Genomic DNA, 18,750 nt, shown 5'->3' on the forward strand with positions numbered 1-18,750 from the left:
CTTCCACCTGACACTGACCACTTCCTCTCTGTCTCTCATAGTTAAAGGCTGTCCTGACCCCATGCCAAGCCTCCTCTTCACCCCCACCTACTGCCTTCTAGAAACTAGAAGTTTCTAGAGCAAGGGGAGGTATCGGAACTGACCTGCAGAGCCCTCAGCCCTGACCCAAAGTTACCTGGTTGACTCATCCCCGACTGCCATCCAGTCTCTGACTAAAAAAACTTAGTTACCCCCCCAATAAATAAAGAAAATAATTAAGTCCTACAAATGAAATATCAAAGTTGACCAAAAGTGTGCAAAATCTTCACGCAGCTGCTGTGCACCAACCACCAAATAATTATAATGCCATTTTCCAAATCCTTAGATCCCACAACTCAAAGAGGTCTAAATCAGCACTTAAAAGACGACTAATAGATGGCCCCAGCTTTCTTCCTCTCACACCTTAGCAAGCCTCAAACCTCACTCATGAATGGCATGCTCCAAAAGTGGCCACTGGATTGCTTGTCATATACCGGAATCAGCAGCAAACCCACATACCAAGGAAAGAGCAAGGAAATTCCTTGCTCTTTCCTGACTCTGTGGCCCCTTAGAAGAAGTCCCATTGGACGAAACATGTGTAGGGAAGAGTTTAGCGGTGATGTTATGATGTCCGTCTAGAGAGGTGGTGCTGTGCAATATGCTTGTCATACTGTTTTTGTGAATACCTATTTGGTTTAATAAATGTTTTAAAATTGTACTTCACTATGGGATTTCCTTGCTATATGTTTTTACTGCTGAGATCGATGTAGGAGAAGCGATCCATTAACCACTTTTGAGGCATGCCATTCATGAGAATGTGAGGCTTGCTGAGGTGTGGGAGGAAGAACGCTAGAGTCATCCATGCATCCAGGATTTGTCATCTTTTAAATGCTAATTTTGACCTCTTGAGTTCTAGGGTCTAAGGATTCCATAAGCAGCATTATGATCACTTGGTGGTTGGTGCAAAGCTGCTGCATGAAGATTTTGCACACTTTTAGTGGACTTTGATAACATTTGCAGGACTTTATTTTTGTTTGGATTTGTTTGTTATACACTATAATGTTAATTGAAACACAATTTATTCAGTTCTATAACCAAATACTAACACTCCATTGTCCTAGAGTGTCAATGCTGGTCATGGTTGTCACCCTAGGACAGGAAGTGTGTTAATGGCAGGATTAGCTGGTTAAAACAAAAGAAAAAGAAAGCTTGAAAAAAGAAAATGAATGCAGCCACTACATAGGGTAAGCTGTAATAGTTTTTCTTCTTGGGTTTAGATATGCATTAAGCTGCCCCAACTGTGTAAGATTTTCTGAAATTACAGTTGGCAGTTTGCCATCTTTTTGGGTTCTGTAAGAGTGATTCTATATGGAACTTTTTTTTTGCATGATGACCATTCTTACAGTTGGAGAATCTCAAAAATGTAATGTACACACCATTTTACTGTACTCCTTTACATCCTGTACCCCACTACACCCTGTACCCCACATGGCACTCCATTACACTCTGAGCCCCACTACACCCCACACAGCACTCTATTACACCCTGTACCCCACACGGCGCTGCAATGTACCCTGTACCCCACACGGCACTCCATTACACCCTGTACCCCACTACACGCCACACAGCACTCCACTGCATCCTGTACCACAGATGGCACTCCATTACACCCTGTACCCCACTACACCCCACACTGCACTCCATTACACCCTGTACCCCACATAGCACTCCATTACACCCTGAGCCCCACTACATGGCACTCCATTACACCCTTTACCCCACTACACCCCACACAGCACTCCATTACACCCTGAGCCCAACTACACGGCACTCCATTACACCCTGTACCCCACTACACGCCACACAGCACTCCACTGCATCCTGTACCACAGATGGCACTCCATTACACCCTGTACCCCACTACACCCCACACTGCACTCCATTACACCCTGTACCCCACATAGCACTCCATTACACCCTGAGCCCCACTACATGGCACTCCATTACACCCTGTACCCCACTACACCCCACACAGCACTCCATTACACCCTGAGCCCAACTACACGGCACTCCATTACACCCTGAGCCCCACTACACCCCACACGGCACTCTATTACACCCTGTACCCCACACGGCACTCCATTACACCCTGTACCCCACTACACCCCACATGGCACTCTATTACACCCTGTATCCCACTACACCACACACGGCACTTTAGTACACCCTGTACCTCACTACACCCCACACGGCACTCCATTACACCCTGTACCTCACTACACCCCACACAGCACTCCATTACACCACCCTGTACCCCACATGGCACTCTATTACACCCTGTATCCCACACAGCACTCTATTACACCCTGAACCCCACACAGCACTTTAGTACACCCTGTACCCCACTACACCCCACACTGCACTCCATTACACCCTGTACCTCACTACACCCCACACGGCACTCCATTACACCCTGTACCCCACTACACCCCACACAGCACTCCATTACACCACCCTGTACCCCACATGGCACTCTATTACACCCTGAACCCCACACACAGCACTTTAGTACACCCTGTACCCCACACTGCACTCCATTACACCCTGTACCCCACACTGCACTCCATTACACCCTGTACCTCACTACACCACACACGGCACTTTAGTACACCCTGTACCTCACTACACACGGCACCCCATTCCATCCCACAGATGTGACCCCCCCCCCTAACAGATGCACAGCTTTTAAGAAGCAGAAAGGACTATGTGTAGTTGGTCCTCGCACGTCCCGCCCCTCCTGGCTCATGTCACTTCCGGGTTCCTGTGTAGGATGGGGAGGAAGGATTCGTTAGTGACCTGCCGGGAGGGGTTCTCCTCCTCCAAGATGGCGCAGACTGTGAACATCACCGAGCTGTCTCTGCCTCAGCTAGAGGGCCTGAAAAGTCAGCTGGACCAGGTAACTGTGCTGTAGCATGGCCGGGGTACAGAGCAGCTACAGCACGGGAAGGGGGTGTGGTACTACAGGTCCCAGCAGTCACGCTGCATTAGATCCTCCTTGTCTGCAGGGGGCTGTATGTGTGTTACACCAATGCACTGGCACACTCCATGTGTTCGATCAGAGGTTGTGTGTAGTGATCACCCCACCATGAAGAGTCCAGGCTCGGATAGGATTTGTCAGTAATCCGGAGCAAGCACAGTCCATCTTTTACTTGTCCTAGGATCCGATCCTCTGCGGTGGGGTATTGTGTCCTGCACAGGGACTGGAGCAGCTGCAGCAGTGTATGGCGACTCATGGCTTTCATGGTTCAAGCAGAGGGTGTGTTCACAATGTCCTGAGCTCACAGGACCTACCTTGTAGTACAACTGTGACCACCCATTAACAAAGCAGAACGTGCTGCAGTGCCTACCTATAGGTGGGTGCATCAGTACTTCTGGTCTCTCTTCGTTTACCTGCAAAGTCCCCCAAATGCTTGATGATCCTGCCAGGGAGGTCCACCTAATGGGGCATCCTGTGATGGCATGATAGTGATGGTGCATTGCTTGTGAATTTGGAGCAAAGATGCCACTCCTGTGTAGGGCTGTGCCAGCTTCCACTACAGTGTGCTGAAAAAACGTTTGGGGGGGAATGTGACTATCAGAATTGTCATTGAAGAGTCACAAGCCTGAATGTGGACAGTCGGTACCTGGCCTTAAGCAGACTTCCACTCACACTGTAAAAAAATAAAAGCAGCTACAAAAACTGTAGCTGCTGACTTTTAAAACACAGCCACTCACCTGTCCCACGATCCCGCGTTGCCCCCGCCGTAGCCCGTTTTACCGACCATCCTGTATTCCAGGCGCTGGCATTTTCAGTGTGGGCACCCAGCTGTGACAGTTTGCGGCTTCACAGCCAGGTGCCCACTGCACATGCACGTGTAGCGCTGCACTTCCTGAATGGCCCCGTCGTCTTCTGGGACCTGTCATGTGTCCCGCGTTGCCCCCGCCGCAGCCCATTTTACTGGCCGTCCTGTATTCCAGGCTCCGGCATCTTCAGTGTGGGCACCCAGCTGTGACAGTTTGCCTCTTCACAGCCGGGTGCCCATTGCGCATGAGCGAGTAGCGCTGCACTTCCTGAATGTCCCCGTAGTCTTCTGGGACCTGTCACTTTTGCCATGATCCCGCGTTGCCCCCGCCGTAGCTCATTTTACCAGCCGTCCTGTATTCCAGTGCTGGCATCTTCAGTGTGGGCACCCGGCTGTAACAGTTTGCGGCTTCACAGCCAGGTGCCCACTGCACATGCGCGAGTAGCGCTGTGCTTCCTGAATGGCCCCGTAGTCTTCTGGTACCTGTCTCGTGTCCCACAAGACTACGGGGAGGGAGAGTAGGAGGACAACTTCCGATTGCCTAGGTGATCGCAGCGGGAGCGAGTACCTGTCATTTTCAGTTACCCACTCCCCCCTGCTCCCCAAAGGTGCCAATCCTTAATAGGGGACCAATCTTTAAAGTGGAACTTCCCCTTTTGGGTGGAACTCCGCTTTAACTAGTCCTGCCTTCTGTTTCTGGACACCTATAGGTGAATGGACACTGGTCAACCAATCCGAGAGGAGCTCCTCCTCTATATAACCCCTCCTACACAGGGAGTACTTTTTTCTCCAGCGTCTGTAAGGTGGATGGTCAGTGAAAGTGTTGCTGTGCTCTTGGAGCATACCTGAAAGTCCAGAATGGTTCCATTAGAGAATCAGGGACTTTATTCGGAGCCATTCGGAAAGCTGTGAGCTAAGATGGATGGTACCCGAGCCTCGCTGGATAAGGAGAAGAATCCTCAGGGCTTTTCCTATAGTGCAGGCTTACAGCGCTGGAACCCTGTGCAGTTTTAAATCTGACCAAGGTGCTTCCAGCAGGGTGCTGTACGGGTCCAAGGCAGTGGCCCCTCAGTATGGGGACTGGGTCCTTGAAGGTCTGTATGACAATGCCCGCCTTGGTGGGTAAAGTTTGGTGCCTGGCCCGTCAGTTAGTAGCCGCCCTTGGTGGCTCAAAAGGTCAGCAGTTATATTAAGTATTTTTCTTCAGCACACTACATGCATAGCTATATCTTGTGGTCTGTGTTTACTAGTGAAGGTGCACAGGTTTTACGATATCTGAAGTAATGTCTTCCAGAAAGCGGAGTGGAGGAAGTGCAGCAGGAAAGGGCACTAATGTGCCGCCACCAGGTCCTGGGGAACCTAGCCGTAGGTCGGCTGTATTATCCTGAGAGGTCAGAAGTGACTGGGCAGTCTGAGCCTCTGCATCTATCTGGTATCCTGGCTCCTACTGGGGCACCTGCCTCGGCATATGTAACCAAGGATGATCTTGCTTCAGCCTTGGGGTTAGAAGATAAAATTGCTGGGATGATTGCATCAGTTTCTCGGGACTAAGAAATGGGATAGATCCCCGTCACTAGAACCACCAATCCTGGAGCAGGAATGGGTGGAACCTGAGTAGGAGGAAAAACTGGAGGAAGGTCATTACAGGACAGCTCGGTCATTAGAACTTCTGTCTGAGGAGGCACAGCTTTAGGAGAACCAGACGGTCTCTGCCTCCCAGTCTCGGAGATTTTTAGTCCAGAACCTCACAGATATGGTACGGTCTGGATTCAGGCTATCTCCAATTGAAACTTCTGAGGTTATTTATTCTTCTCTGGGCTTTTTGAAGCCTCCACAGTACTCAGGCCTTTCTGGTACATCCTCTTCTGGAGCAAACTTGTGTATGTTGACTGATATCACACAGACAGGTTTGTTTATTCCACCAAGGATGTTATTTTGATGTACCCCATGGAAGAAAAGTTTAAGTAATGGGTGTTGCCTCTAGTGGATGCTGTTTCATCCCTGAATAAATTTTTAACATGTCCTATGCATAATGTCCAGGTTTTCAAGGATCCAGCAGATAAGCTGAAATCTTTCCTTAAGGCCTCCTTCTCTCTGGCAGGTTCTGCCATACAGCCAGCTGTGGCAGCTATTGGCATTTGCCAGAGTCTTTCTGACCGAGTCAAGCAATGGCTTGGAAGACCATCAGTGCGGGGGAATACTATGCCGAGGATTTGGAGGATGTTACACATACTTTGTTTTGCGGTTGATGCTCTTAAAGATAGAATTCAGCAAATTTCTCACTTGGCCCTATTGTCAGTGCACATGCGCTGGGTGTTGTGGCTGAAGAATTGGTCAAGAGAACTGCCATGCAAACAGTTGTTGGTAGGTTTTCCCTTTCATGGGGAACGGCTGTTTGGGGAAGATTTGGACAAATGTATCCAAACAATTTCAGGGGAGAGTGTTCTCTTCTACCCTTTAAGAGGAAATCTAAATGCCCTTCTTTTAAGGTTTTAGGGACTTGGGTTGTTGGGCCTTCATCTACCAAGCAGTTGTTTCGCCACACACAGGCTCCAGCCTCGAGGGTAGATCTCGGAATCAAAACCCAAGGAGGCACTGGGTACAAAAGTCATCCAAGACCGATCCAAAGTCTGCCTTCTTATGAAGGGGTACCCCCACTCGTTCGGGTGGGGGGGGGGGGGGAAGTCTTTTGAATTTTGTGGATGCATTGAGGGCTCTAATCCCAAGACAAATGAGTCATTTCCACGATATCTCTGGGGTACAGACTAGAATTTCAGGTCTTTCCCCCTCCCCGGTTTCTAAATTCATATGTACCTATAAATCCAGAGAAAAGAGCTTTATTTCAGGCACTTCATTGCCTATTGTCTCAGGGAGTGATCACAAAGGTTCCAGTGGAAGAAAGGTTTCAGGGGTTATATTTGAACCTGTTTAGAGTCCCAAAACCACATGGGGATGTATGGCCCGTTTTGGACCCCAAGGCACAAAATCAGTTTGTAAATGTCCAGCGTATAGAATCGGTTTGGTCAGTAGTGGCCTCCCTACAGGAAGGAGATTTTTTTTTTTTTAGCATCTAAAGACATCAAGGACACATACCTTCATGTACTGATATTCATTCCTCACCAAAGATTTCAGCGGTTTGCAGTAGGGGCTCAGCATTTACAGTTCATAGCATCATAGAACCAGTGCAAAGCCTGGAGTGTTTGTGGATGGTCCTAAACACTGCTCAGGCAAAGGTACTTCTGCCTCCTGGGAAACGTTGCGTCCTGAGGAACGAGGTTTGCAGTTTGAAGGCCAAGAGGTATCCTTCAATTAGCCTCTGTATGAGGTTGCTGGGGAAGATGGTTTCCTCATTCAAGGCTACTCCCTATGCCCAATTCCACTCCAGTCCACTGCAAAGGTACATTCAGTCTGTTTGGAACAAGACGATTCCAGCCCTGGATTACTGCATCTCTCTGTCTCCAGAGCCTAAATTGGTGGTTGGCTGCTCAGTTTGGAGAGAGGAAGATCCTTTCTGCCAGTGGTGTTTGTTGGTTACCACCAATGCCAGCCTTTCAGGTTGGGGGGGCCGTTCTGGAGGAGGCCACAGTTCAAGGAACATGGCTTCCACGGGAAAGGGGTCTTCACATCAATGTCCTGGAACTTTGAGCAGTGAGGCTGGCTCTGAGGTATTGTGCATCCAGGCTTCAGGGTTGGCCTGTAAGGTTTCAGTCCAACAATGCCACAGCAGTGGCATACATCAACCACTAGGGCGGTACCAGGGTTCGAATTGCTCAGAAGGAGTTCAACTACGTTTTGACCTGGGCAGAGAGATATGTTTTAAGTTTCTCAGCAGTGTTCATTCCAGTGTGGAAAATTGGCAGGCTGATTTATCTCAGCTGCTGGCAGTTGATTCCAGGGGAATGAGCTTTGCATCCTTATGTTTTCAAGGAAATCTGCCAGCAATGGGGTTGCCCGGATGTAGATCTGTTTGGCAACCAGGTTCTGCAACAAGGTCGATCTTTTTGTGTCCAGGGTAAGGGACCCTTGCGCGGCAGGGGTAGACGCCTTAGTGATTCCTTGGAGCCAGTTTTCACTGATTTATGTCTTTCCTCTGATCCAACTGCTGCTGTGTCTCTTATGCAGGATTCAGGAGTCTATTCCTGTGATACTGATTGCTCTGGCCTAGCCCAGGGGGGCCTGGTACTCGGACATAGTGAAGGTGGCAGTGGATGGGCCATGGTCCCTGCCGTATCAGCCAGACCTGCGGTTTCAAGGTCCTATATTGCACCCAGCTTTACGGTCGCTAAATTTGATGGCATGGCTATTGAAACCCAGATCCTGAAGGATAGGGGAGTGTCGGATTCTGTCATCCCCACCATGTTGGGTGCTAGAAAGGTCATTTCTAGGAACATTAATTACAGAACCTGGAAGTCTTAAATTTCCTGGTGTGAGGTTCACAAATGGCACCCACGAAAGTATGTGGTAGAATTCTGTCATTTCTTCCAGCAGGGTTGCAGAAGAAATTGGCTGTTGGCACTATTAAGGGCCAGGTTTTAGCATTAGCTATTTTTTTTTTTTTTTTTTTTTCAGAGGCCCATTGCGTCTCACTCTTTGGTCCACACTTTTTTTTACAAGGAGTGATGCGTATTGCTCCTTCTGTGAGATTGCCTTTGTGTCCTTGGAACCTGAACTTGGTTTTGGAGATTTTGCAAAAAACACCATTTGAACCTATTGGAGAGATGCCACTGGTCCTATTGACTTTTAATGTTTTGTTTCTAGTGCTAATCACTTCTGCAAGAAGGGTGTCGGAGTTGACAGTTCTATCTTGCAGAGGACCATTTTTGGTCTTGTATCATGATAATGTGGTGTTGTGGCCTCAATTGACTTTTTTTCTTTTACCAAGGGTTGTTTCTAGTTTTTATCTCAATGAGGACATCATTCTGCCTTCATTCTTTCCTAGGTTTCAGTCAGCAAGAGAAAGATCTCTGCATACTTTGGATCTGCTATGCACTGTAAGGATCTTCTTGAAGATGACAGCACAGGTCAGGAGGTCAGATGCTCTGTTTGTGCTGCCAGAGGGGCCTTATAAAGGTGCAGGCAGCATCCAAGGCGACTATTTCACATTGGATCCGCCAGTTGATCGTTCAAGCCTATGGTTTGAAAGGTAAGGTACCACCCTTTCGGGTGAAGGCACACTCGACCAGGAGTGTGGGGGCATCTTGCAAGGCCACTACATGGTCTTCAGTTCACACATTCACAAAGTTCTACTAGGTGGATGTCAGCTGCAGAGGAATCTGCCTTTGTCCGCAGTGTTTTACAGACAGCTAAGTAGGTCTTGAGGGACTATTGACAGTAGCTATCTTGGTGTCACCCTCCCCTCAAATGTCTTACCGCTTTGGGACATCACACATAGTCTTGAATAGCCTGCTCTATGTCCCATGATGTACTATAGAGAAAACTGGATTTTTTTTTCTACATGCCTGTAAAATCTATTTCTTGGAGTACATCATGGGACACAGAGGTCCCTCCCCTCTTTCTGGAATTGAATTGCTTGCTACAAAAACTGAAGTACTTACTGTGTAGGAGGGGTTATATAGGAAAGGACCCCCTCTCTGACTGGTCGGCCAGTGTCCATTCACCTATAGGTGGCTTCTAACCCACATAGTCATTAATAGCCTGCTCTGTGTCCTGTGATGTACTCTAAGAAAATGATTTTACAGGCAAGTATGTAGAAAAAAATCCATTTTTTAAATTATTTTTAAAACCTGAGATTGGGCTTCTAAGGGATCAGTGTTGCTTTGCACATTCCCATTCAAGGTAAAGTGACAGCTTTGCAAAAACATTGATACTTTTATGTGAATGGCCAAGGTCACAGTGTCTCCTTAACAGAACAGGAAGGCCCCATTCACACTGGCAGTGAACAGTAGGGGTTTGGCAAAAGATTGTGACACCATCCAAGTGCTTTCAATATGTGTTAAATTGTAGGAGGAATTCCACTAGAACTAGATCAAATGAATGGTGATCTCGATGGGCATTAAACCAGGAACCCCAGTACTCCAGGCCAAGCATTCCTAATAGTTCAACCTCTAGAAATTGTTTACCAGCTTTGCTGATGTATGGTACATATTCTGTAATGCTGAATATTTGCAAATCACCAGATTGGCTCTACAGTTACTCTGTTCCTTTTTTTACTTTTTATCTTAGGAAATCGAGTTCCTGTCTTCATCGATTGCTCAGTTAAAAGTGGTGCAGACCAAGTTTGTAGAGGCCAAGGAATGTCTGAATGTTCTCCATAAAAGTAATGAAGGTAGGTGACCAGTATACTTTTCAGGTTTATTCAGTAAAAGGTCCAGTAGCAAAATGCGAATTTCACTGTACAGTACCCATCAAAACCAGAATATAAATTAAAATTCTGGTGCTCTGACCTCAGCAAATTTGGTCAGTTGCTATTGCTTTCTGTACTTTTTTAGTGTTTTTTTTTTTTTTTTTTTTTTTCTTCTTCTTACACTTGCACTGTTTTATTGTATATGGCTGCTAATGCTCTTGGTGTGCTGGCGTATTATGCAGCCAGTGCTAACTATATTCTTTATTTTATTTTATAGGGAAACAAATTCTTGTTCCTCTGACAAGCTCTGTATCCTTTGCCTGGTTCATAGTGTTGTTGTTGTTTATTAAAGCCCAAACCTAAAATCAACAGGATGGAGAGGGATTGGAAAATCTGTCAGGTTTTTGTTTTATTGTGCCCCCGTTGGATAGAGTCATCCTCTCTGTTTGTCATGTTTACTGTTATCTCTGAAAGTGAATGAAGATCCCAAATTTTGGGTTTTCCCCTTTACGGTAATAGAGTAGAAATTTTCCAGTGTGTCTGTTTACACCTGCTTATCTCCTGGTCATGTAAAAAAATAAATGGAAAGACTGCATCCATTTCTGTTTTGGCGCACCGGATCAGAGGTAGTCTTATAAAAACTGATATTACCTACCTCCCGCCGCCAGTGGACCGTGGATCTTCTCCTCGCACCTGCTGTCACAATTTGAAACCAGTGTGGACACATCATTCATTCACAGTTTTCTGTGAAAGAATAGACTGCAAGTACCTTCAGCATTTGTGGTTGACGACTTGTAGTTCTCAATGAACTGCAACTGCGATCTTCCTGCCCTCAGGTAACTGCGTGCCTGTATTGGTGGAATGGGCAAACCGCTGTCCTGAGAGTCTCCAAGTGCCTTGCATTGCAGCCATGATCTGTTAATTGTGGGTGCAATGCTCTGCAGTCTCCTTAGAAAAAAAAAAAAAAAAATCACAATTTTGTTTTAAACCTGCAAAAACAAATGTGCATTTATTATTTTTTTCAAAAGGTGAATTTATCCTTTTAAGCCTAACCTTTTTTTAACCCTTGTATATTTAAACTGAATTGAACATGTCACTTGAAACCTGTTTCATGTGCATAACTGCCATCTTTTCTCCTGGCAATTGCCCAACTCTTCTGAACACCTCGCAGGAGAAAAGCAGTGTGATTAAAAAAAAGACACGTCTAAAGCAGTGTACAAAATGCACCTAAAGCCATGTTTTGCAAATGTGCTCAGGCACGTCAAGCCTTTTGGCATTCATTTAATTGGCCAGAATATTATTTTATTCTGGGCATTGAAATGAATGAGCGTTCAAGCACTAAACATGCCTAGCATTTCTCCTGAATGTGCAAGTGATGTTTATTTTTTCCTGCCTTTGTAAACACCTATGTGTGCAAGGACATGTAGATAAACATGGAGGGCCATTTAGAGGCAGAAAAAAAATGCCAAATGCCCTTAAAAGCAGCGTTTTTGACACCCAGTGTGCATGAGGCCTTATGTGATCATGTTTCACATCCAGCTGATAGGTAGATGAGAGACTCTATAATAAAAGAGAGCCCAAATCGGTCGGGGGAACCAAACGGCAAAGATTCCATAATCTAGTGAAATTGTATTTTAAGCACATATAATTTAAATATACCCATAATTTTAGATCTACAGTCTAAACCAATTAAAGTAAGCATCTGTAAAGCGGATTCCTGTATGGATTGCACTTGTTTAGCGAGGGATCTGTCTGCTGATCCCCTTACTGAGCAAAGTGGGTAGATGACCGTTCCGTGTCAGCTCTGCTCTATGGTTGGTCAGGTGCAAATGGACTGTCTGTCTGTTTACACCTGACTGCCCTCTGATCCGATCCACCCAGATGGAGGGGAACAAATCCTCTTCCATTTTTTTTTTTTTTTTTTTTTTTTTTTTTTTAAATTGAGCAGATTGGAGGTAGGCAGTTGTAATCAGACACAAGTCCATTTACATTTGTTGTTCCTTTAGAGATGAATGGAGGGTCCGATCAGATCCAAATGAAATACAAACAGGCGGGCCAAATCGGACTGATTGTGTGAAAGATGTCTTATCCTGTTTACAGGGATGATATCCAATGTAAGAACTGAAAGGGAAAATTATGAGTGATACATTTTTACACAAATGGTAATGCAACAAACATACTGGAAAATACACTGCTCTACAAAACACTTTGGAAACACATCAGATCTCATTGGGGAAAAATATGTTGGATATCTTCATTGATATGGACTGGGTGATGTGTTAGGAATGTAAGGAAGCCCCATCGTTAAATGAAAATGATCAATCTACAGAGGACTGAATGCAAAGACAGCCTGAAAATCAAAATGAAAAAAGATGCAGCAGGCTAATCCATTTTGCTGAAATTTAATTGCAGCAACTCAAAATGGTACTCAGTAGTTTGTATGGCCCCCACATGCTTGTTTGCATGCCTGACAACATCAGGGCATGCTCCTAATGAGAAGACAGATGGTGTCCTGGGGTATTTCCTCCCAGATCACTGAGCTCCTGGACAGTCTGAGGTGCAACCTGGTGGCGTCAAATGAACCAAACATGATATCCCAGAGGTATTTTTATTGGATTTAGGTCAGGCGAGCATGGGGGCCATTCAATGGTATCAATACCTTCATCCTCCATGAACTGCCTGCATACTCTCTTTACATGAGGCCGGGCATTGTCGTGAACCAGGAGGAACCCAGGACCCACTGCACCAGCATAGGGTCTGACAATGGGTCCAAGGATTTCATCCCGATACCTCATGGCAGTCAGGGTGCCATTGTCTAGCCTGTAGAGGTCTGTGTGTCTCTCCATGGATATGCTTCCCCAGACCATCACTGACCACCACCAAAACGGTCATGCTGAACGATGTTATTATTTATTATACAGGATTTAAATAGCGCCAACAATTTGCGCAGCACTTTACAAAATGAAGGTAGATATAACAGTTGCAATACAATTTAGTACAAGGGGAAACGGAGGGCCCTGCTCAATAGTGCTTACAATCTAGAACATAGGGTCCTCAGGTCACCCTCATGAAGTCTGTTTCTGATTGTTAGGTCGGAGACATTCACACCAGTGGCCTGCTGGAAGTCATTTTGTAGGGCTCTGGCAGTGCTCATCCTGTTCCTCCTTGCACAAAGGAGCCAATTCCGGTCCTGCTGATGGGTTAAGGACCTTCTACAGCCCTGTCCACCTCTCCTAGAGTAACTCCCTGTCTCCTGGAATCTTCTCCATGCTCTTGAGAGTGTGCTGGGAGACTCCGCAAACCTTCTGGCAATGGCACGTATTGATGTGTCATCCTGGAGGAGTTGGACTGCCTGTGCAACCTCTGTACGGTCAAAGTATCGCCTCATGCTAACAGTAGTGACACTGACCCTAGCCAAATGTAAAACTAGTGAAAAACGGTCAGAAAAGATGAGTAGGGAAAAAAAATGTCAGTGGTCTCCACTTGTAAAAACAATTCCTGTTTTGGGGATCGTCTCATTGTTGCCTATCTGGTGCGCCTGTTAATTTTATTAACACCAAAGCAGCTGAAACTGATTAACAACCCCCTCTGCTACTTTAACTGACTAGATCAATATCCCAGGAGTTTAATAGACTTGCTGTTATACTCTGATTAAAAAGAGTTCCTTTCATTTTTTTGAGGAGTGTATATTGAAATAAATGTCACAGATGAGATTTCTATCCATTGCACACATGTGCAGCATTTGTCACAGTAAGAAATATGTCATATATGAGATTTGTATCCATTTGCACATCTGCAGCATTTTTCACAGTAACAAGTAGCTGCTGGTTTAGGGATTTGACCCTTTAGCGAAATTGTTCGATTTTTAGAATGCTTGATAGAAGCATCTTGACTATGGCAGGTAACAGACCAATGGTCAGTTTTAAGAAATCATAAAAGCATAAAAGAACTGACGGGTTATAATCCTTCCCTATTTTATCTAAAACGAAAAAACATTTTGTGTTTAGCTCTACTTTAAGGCAGTTGGAAACAGAGACCTCAGTTGAGTTTAAGCCAAGAAGGGGACATACCCCGAAAGCTTGTCCTAAAAATTGTATGTTAGTGCCAATAAAAAAAGTATCACGGACAGTACTCGATTGTTTCTGTCGCAAATGCACTATTACGGCTACAATCACCTCAAGCCTAACCCTTCAAACACTTGTATATTTAAACCTAACTGAGCATTTCACTTGAAACCTGGTGCAGGTGTCAGAACTGCCGTCTTTAGTATGTGATTGTGTTTCCCATCCAGCTGACAGGTAAATGAGAGAATCAATCATAACATGCAGCCCAAACAATTTTTTTTTTTTTTAATTATTCAATGGATAAGGTGTGGAATCTCTATTGGGTACAATTCTAGCATGCGTGTGCACGCGCTCCCGTTAGGTAGATCACCTGAAGTTTCTTGTGTGGTCACTTTGTCAGAAAGCACAACTGAGACACAAACAATAAAAACACCTTTCTAAGGGCTCGTTCACACTAGGCTGTTTTGCCAACGCTTGCCAAACGCCCCTATAGCGTTTGGCAAGCGTTGGTCCGGTGTTTGCGAAGCGTTTTTAACGCTCGGCAAACGCTCCGCAAACGCCGCATGCGTGGTTTAGCGGCGGTTGCTAGGCGTTTGCCGAGCGTTAATAACGCCCCACAAACGCCTATAATGCATTTGAGTGGTGTTACCGCTCCGCAAACACCCCGCAACCGCACCGCAAACGCCGGCCGGGGATATATTGTTTGAAAACTGTATAGATATGTTCCTTTCCTTACCTCTTCCATACAACAGATGTATGTGCCTGGAACACTTAGCAATGTCTCTAATGTGCTAGTAGATGTGGGAACTGGATACTATGTAGAGAAGGTATGTTTTTCAACTATGAACTGACACTACATCTGCAGATGTAGCACCAAAATGGTATAGTAATAGAAGTAATTATTTCATATCTGGATGTACATATCAGGAAATCTTCGTATCTTTAAAAAAAAAAAAAAAAAAATCTGGAATTTTCACCTGCAGCTTGTGGCAAGCCTAATTAAACCACGTCAGTCATTCCTGTTCTTGCCTTTTTAGATCATTTTAAGTCAAATTCCTAGATTATCTATAACAGCCTGTGCCAACCATGGCATCTCCAGAGGTTGCTACAGATGCTATGAGGCTGACTAGCTAAAGGAGAAGTTCACTTTAAATTAAAAAAAAAAAAGTGCATTTGTGTTTTTTTGGGTTTTTTTTTTTCTTTAAGTAGACTGCAGAGCATTGCACCCACGTTCAGCAGATCCATCACTGTCAAACAGTTGCTGAAAAACAGGAAGAATCGATGAACTAAAAGAGGGCTCATTAGTGCCCTCTCAGTTTTTTGAGAACTGCAGTACAAGCCATCTGCAGTGGTGGAAGATGATACTTGTTGTTCATGCCTTCACAGAACTCTTGTGAATGAATGACGCATGTGTGGGCGGAGACCCGCACAACCATCCTGTTTTTAAATTGTGACAGCGGGTGTGCGGAGAGGACCCCCTGCTCTCTGTCATGGGGGAAAGGTGGCATCGGCGGTGCAGGGGGAGGTTGCTGAACATGTTAATATGTTACACTCTAAATACGGATGTAACATGTTCAAAAAGGTGAACGTATTCTTTAACCATTTTTCCACTGATCATCAATGTATAAGGGCCATTGCTCTGCCAACCGCCAATGTACAGTAGCTATTTCTGTACCAACCACCAATGATAGGTTCTGCTACAATTTTACTATCTAGATTTTCTTTTCTGGCAGTTGTTACTTGTTTAATTTCTTCATTACTAAAGAAAACATTTTGTCACACCCTGGCCTGCAGCTGTTCTATAGAGCTGACTTTTGATTGAACACGTAGAGCAGTTCATGCATTCCTTGTTTTCTCTTCAGTTTCTTTGTGGTTGTTACATTTCAGTATGTTTTAAATATTTTTTCATCTCTGTGAATTAATAAACCTCTCTTTAGACTGCTGAAGATGCCAAAGATTTCTTTAAGAGGAAGATTGACTTCCTTACAAAGCAAATCGAGAAGATTCAGCCAGCTCTACAGGAAAAGCACGGCATGAAACAAGGTAAGGCCCATTACTTTCTCTCGGCAGAAATAGAAATATAGAACTGATGACACAGTTAGGAAATAGTTTAACTTTAATTTTCTTCTGTTTATTCCTCCCTTGTCACATGAGAAAGGAGTTTAACCAAGAAGTTAAACATATTAGTTGTCCCATTTTAGGGTAGGTACACACTACAGCGAGTGTGTCAGCACATACAGTGCATGCATGGACATGTGCTGGTGACATGCACTGTTGTGTGTTGCAGTGCTTTTTCTATTAATTTCTTTTTTAATAACATTAGTTTCTTTTTGTTTAATGTGCTGCAAAAATGTAAAATGATTCCTGCACGTTTACAGTGTACACAGAGCATTAGAGTTATACAAAACAAGGTTTTTTGCCTTGCCCATCTGTTGGGACTGCATTAAGCCCTTGCTGTATGCTGTCAGTTATGCTGGCTGCCGACAGCGCGATTGACGGATCTACTTCGGGGACATTCTTTTATTTTTCTTCTTTTAATAAAGGACTTGTCCAAAACTGTTTCCTGTCTTTTTTCACACTACACTTTTTTGTGAATGAGTAGCGGTACCATTTTGTTTTTTGTTTTTTTTGGTGTGGGGGTTCCCCTCAAAATCCAAATCAGATCTGAAGGGCTTGGTATGGATGAAGGGGGAGACCCCACATCATTTTTAAAATAATTTAATTGCCGGCATTTTTTTTTATTTATTACATTCAGCTGTCATGGGGAACCCTGCTGACAGCTGATGACTAAAAACAGAAGTAAACTCACCTGTTTTTTATTTTAATAAACATGACTGAACTGATGAAAAAAACAGAATGCCATATGAAAGGACCCTTAAGCAGTTGTAAATGCTTTTTTGTTTTTTGGGGTATTTTTTTTTTTAATAATAAACATGTTTATACTTTCCTGCTCTGTGCAATGGTATTGGATTTCTGGGGTTCCCTGCCAGCGCTCTCTGCTCCTCCTCTTCTTGTAATGCCCCCATAGCAAGCTGCATGCTGTGGAGGCACTTGTATGGACGCAGTCCCAAGCCGATCTGTGTGCATACATAGAAACACTGTGCAGATCGCTGCTGCCCTCCGCTCACATGATTTGATTGACAGCAGCAGAAGCCAATGTTTTTCTCAGAGACAGTGGTCACCAGATAGAGGGGTGGAAATTCCCCACAGGGGACACAAACAGCAAAACAAAACTTGACTGAGGGTCTAATCTTTCCATAATCCAAAACTTACGTTTTGCATTACATACAATTGAAGTGGTGCTGTTGTAGTTTTATAAATTAGGGCCTTGATTATTTTACACATGCAACAATGTGCAAGGTGGTAATATTTTGAAGATACATCCTAACATACTTTCCTAATATCAAACTACAGCAGAAAGAAAGTTTAACTTATCTTTTTTAATTTTTAGAATAAAGCATGGTCAGTAAGGAGCAGTTTTATTTTTTTGCTTTTGCCCTGTAAGGTAATCTTAAATTGCTTGGGCTTGTTCTTCTACATCTTAAGTCTTGCTGTGGGCACAAAAAAAAAAAAATCCAGATAAGTTGTCAATGTCTATATTGTGTTTGTTTTTTTAATTTGATACTCCAAATGCATCTGTGAAATCATTGATCTTTTTTATTCTGTTATCTCTGCAGCTGTCATAGAAATGATGAGCATAAAAATCCAGCAGTTAACAGCGGCCCAGGCAGGGACATCCAAGGTTTAGCCCTGTCTCCAGAGCGTGCCCCAACATTTCCCCCTCACAGCAGATGCTGCACCATCTTTCTGCAGTGAAGGCTGTGTCTTGGTATCCCTGGCCTTGCCTTGCAGTAAACTCCGTCACTACCGCAGATACCAGCGGAGCATCGTCTCACAGACTGCGTGACAACTCTCCTGCTTTCTCAGCCAAGGGATTAATTTATTTTTCTTTTTTGTTTTTATTTGTGTCTGGGAAATATAAATACATTCAAATTTATTGAAATGATGAATTTTCTTTTAATAATGTGTCATGTTTCTTTGTGTTTTCTGAACCTGTGCTAAATAAAAAATAGTTGTGCTGTTGCTAACTTGTTTTTGGAAGGCGTGGGATTGTTGTTCTTCACTACCCAATGAGTCCTTAACCCTGATAAGAATGTGCCTATCAGGGGTCCTTACCTCTGATATACATATGCTTGTTGAAGGTTGCTGCCTTACCAAATAGTGAAGAAGGGATAAGGATAACAAGCCTTGGAGCATGCACCTTCAGAAACAAGTTAGCAAACTCATCTTCCACATTTCTCTGTTGAAGATTTCTTTTAAAGTGAACCTGTTTTGAGAGAAGGAGGCTGCCATTGTTGACTACCTGAAAATGCTAGTTGCCTGGCAACAGTAAATTAAGACCCTGTCCTGGAAAAAGTAATCAAATCAGGAAAGTCATATTAAACTCTAAATCTGGATCATCCCCTCTCAACCAGGGTTCTTTCAGAGGTTGTTAAGGGTTCTTTGAGCTGTGGCTGAATGA

General features: G+C 44.5%; 1 protein-coding gene across 1 annotated transcript; it reads left to right on the top strand.

Moving 5' to 3' along the window:
* Positions 1–2,838: 2,838 nt before the first annotated feature.
* On the top strand, positions 2,839–18,225 carry PFDN5 (prefoldin subunit 5). The gene is made up of 6 exons (XM_089691457.1): positions 2,839–2,974; positions 10,044–10,146; positions 10,442–10,473; positions 14,981–15,055; positions 16,166–16,271; positions 17,906–18,225. Exons 1-6 carry the CDS (start codon positions 2,849–2,851, stop codon positions 17,974–17,976), a joined length of 513 nt encoding a protein of 170 aa, XP_089547583.1. The 5' UTR covers positions 2,839–2,848; the 3' UTR covers positions 17,977–18,225.
* The last annotated feature ends 525 nt before the right edge of the window (positions 18,226–18,750 follow it).

The sequence above is a fragment of the Staurois parvus genome, unplaced genomic scaffold (assembly GCF_062004578.1).
Source record: "Staurois parvus isolate SC_StPar_1 unplaced genomic scaffold, SC_StPar_1.0 ptg000562l, whole genome shotgun sequence".
NCBI lineage: Eukaryota > Metazoa > Chordata > Amphibia > Anura > Ranidae > Staurois > Staurois parvus.

Coding starts and splice junctions, on each gene's coding strand:
- PFDN5 (XM_089691457.1), top strand. CDS start 2,849: ATGGGGAGGAAGGATTCGTTAGTGACCTGCCGGGAGGGGTTCTCCTCC. Junction 10,474..14,980: donor TTGTTCCTCTGACAAGCTCT/GTATCCTTTGCC, acceptor TCCATACAACAG/ATGTATGTGCCTGGAACACT. Junction 15,056..16,165: donor CTGGATACTATGTAGAGAAG/GTATGTTTTTCA, acceptor ACCTCTCTTTAG/ACTGCTGAAGATGCCAAAGA.